The sequence below is a fragment of the Acomys russatus genome, chromosome 14 (assembly GCF_903995435.1).
Source record: "Acomys russatus chromosome 14, mAcoRus1.1, whole genome shotgun sequence".
Lineage (NCBI taxonomy): Eukaryota > Metazoa > Chordata > Mammalia > Rodentia > Muridae > Acomys > Acomys russatus.
The window spans coordinates 40837675-40839600 of record NC_067150.1 but is presented as its reverse complement, the minus strand read 5'-3'; the positions used below and the strand labels follow the sequence as shown (position 1 = coordinate 40839600).

General features: G+C 48.1%; 1 protein-coding gene across 1 annotated transcript; it reads left to right on the top strand.

The window, feature by feature from the left end:
- Positions 1 to 422: 422 nt before the first annotated feature.
- Positions 423 to 782, top strand: LOC127197888 (40S ribosomal protein S26-like). The gene has a single exon (XM_051155725.1). The coding sequence runs from the start codon at positions 423 to 425 to the stop codon at positions 780 to 782; it is 360 nt and encodes a 119-aa protein (XP_051011682.1).
- The last annotated feature ends 1144 nt before the right edge of the window (positions 783 to 1926 follow it).

Sequence of the window (1926 nt, the reverse complement as noted above, 5' to 3'; positions counted from 1 at the left end):
CCATCTGCTGAGCAGAATCTGGGGTTAAAAGGTAAAAATCTCAGACTGAGAAGATGGCACATTCCAAGAATCCATGTTAAAACCGCTGGGAGTGATTGACACTCATTGGTACCCAGAGCTGGAGAGATGGGGATAGACAAATCCCTGAGGCTCATTGGCCAACCAGTCCAGCCTACTTGGTGAATGCCAAGGCCATGAGGGACCCTATCTCAAAGGGGAAAAAAAAAGTGAATGTCTCCTAAAGACCAATACCTAACTTGTGTATCTGGCCTCCACATTCATGTACACACACACACACACACACACACACACACACACACACATACACACACACACACACACATACACTGGCCTGCTCCCTCTGTCTTGCTCTGCCTGCTTTCTTATATAATAAGCCCAGGCTTTCGGGTCTTGGCTCCAAGATGACCAAAAAAAAAAAAAAAAGGAGAGACAATGGCCATGCTAAAAAGGGCCGTAGTCATGTGCAGCCAATTCACTACACGAACTGCGCCTGCTGCGTGGCCAAGGACAAGGCCATTAAGAAGTTCGTCATGCGGAACATTGTAGAGGCCGCTGCTGTCGGGAACATCTCCAAAGCCGGTGTCTTTGATGCTTATGTGCTTTCCAAGCTCCATGTCAAGCTGTGTTACTGCATGAGCTGTGCCAGTCATAGCAAGGTGGTCAGGAATCGATCCCGTGAGTCCCGGAAGGACCAAACACCCCCACCCCCACGGTTTAGACCTGTTGGTGCTGCACCACAAGCTCCACCAAAGCCCATGTAAAGACAGGACAGAAGAAAAAATACTTCGGACAAATAAAATGGGAGTTATACTTTAATAAAAAATAAGGCTAGGACCACCTGCCCAAGGATGGCACTATCCATAGTGTGCTAGACCCTCCAATATCAATAAGCAATTAATAAAATGACTCACAGACATGGGCACAGGCCAGTCTGATGAAGGAAATTCTTCAGCTGAGGTTCCCTTTTCCCATGTGAGTCTGGGTTTGTGTCAAGTTGACAGGTAAAGCTAACAATAACAAAGGACAATGTTGCGGGGGCGGGGGGATAAAATACCACATACTCCCGAAAACACAGAATCTAGATTCAAATTCATGTATAATATGCATGTGTGTATGCATGCATGCATGTATTAATGAAAGCAGAATGGAGGCTATCTGGAAGAGGAAGGAGACCAAAGAGAGAGGAGGTGGAATATGGGGACGGTGGGAGGGAGCAACTGTTAGAAGACAGCAAAACCCAAGGCAGGATGAATCAAACACAGTGGTACGAATGCAGAGGAATGGGTGCACCAGGGAGGCCATGGTCACTTCTCTAAGGAAATAACAGGTGAGATTTGAGGGGAATGGGTCTGGTACCAGTGATCATGGACTGACTAGGGTAGGATGTGAAGTGAGAGCAAAGCCACAGGCAGCCTTGGTTGGCAAGGGGTACCTCTGTACACCTCCTCTCCTCAGTAGCCCCAGACCCTAGCTGAGTCTCAGCACAGGGAGTATTTGCTGAGTGAGCAAGTAATCAAGAATGTCTGAGTGAATGAGTCACAGACAGATTCAGTGACAAAAAGTGATTTCTGGTGTCTGTCTCCTTAAAGCATCCCAGACTGGGCTTGGTTCCACAAGCCCTTCTGTGTTCCCCAAAGTGGCTGTCCTAGCAAGGATGAGCCCCTAAAGCAGGAAGAACCAGACCGTTAGCTGAGCCTCTGTGGCTGACTTCATTTCCCTTTGTTTACTGAAAAGTACAAGAGCCTCCAAGACTCTACATGAAAAAGCAGAGGTCCCAGCCAGACCAGTGCTTTGACCCAGGGGGAACCAGGCCTGTCACCCCTTGGAGCTTCTGACCATTACTCCCCAAAATTCTCAGTCAAAGGAGCTGGGCTGCTGATACTGATAACCACTGGTGGGTTATGC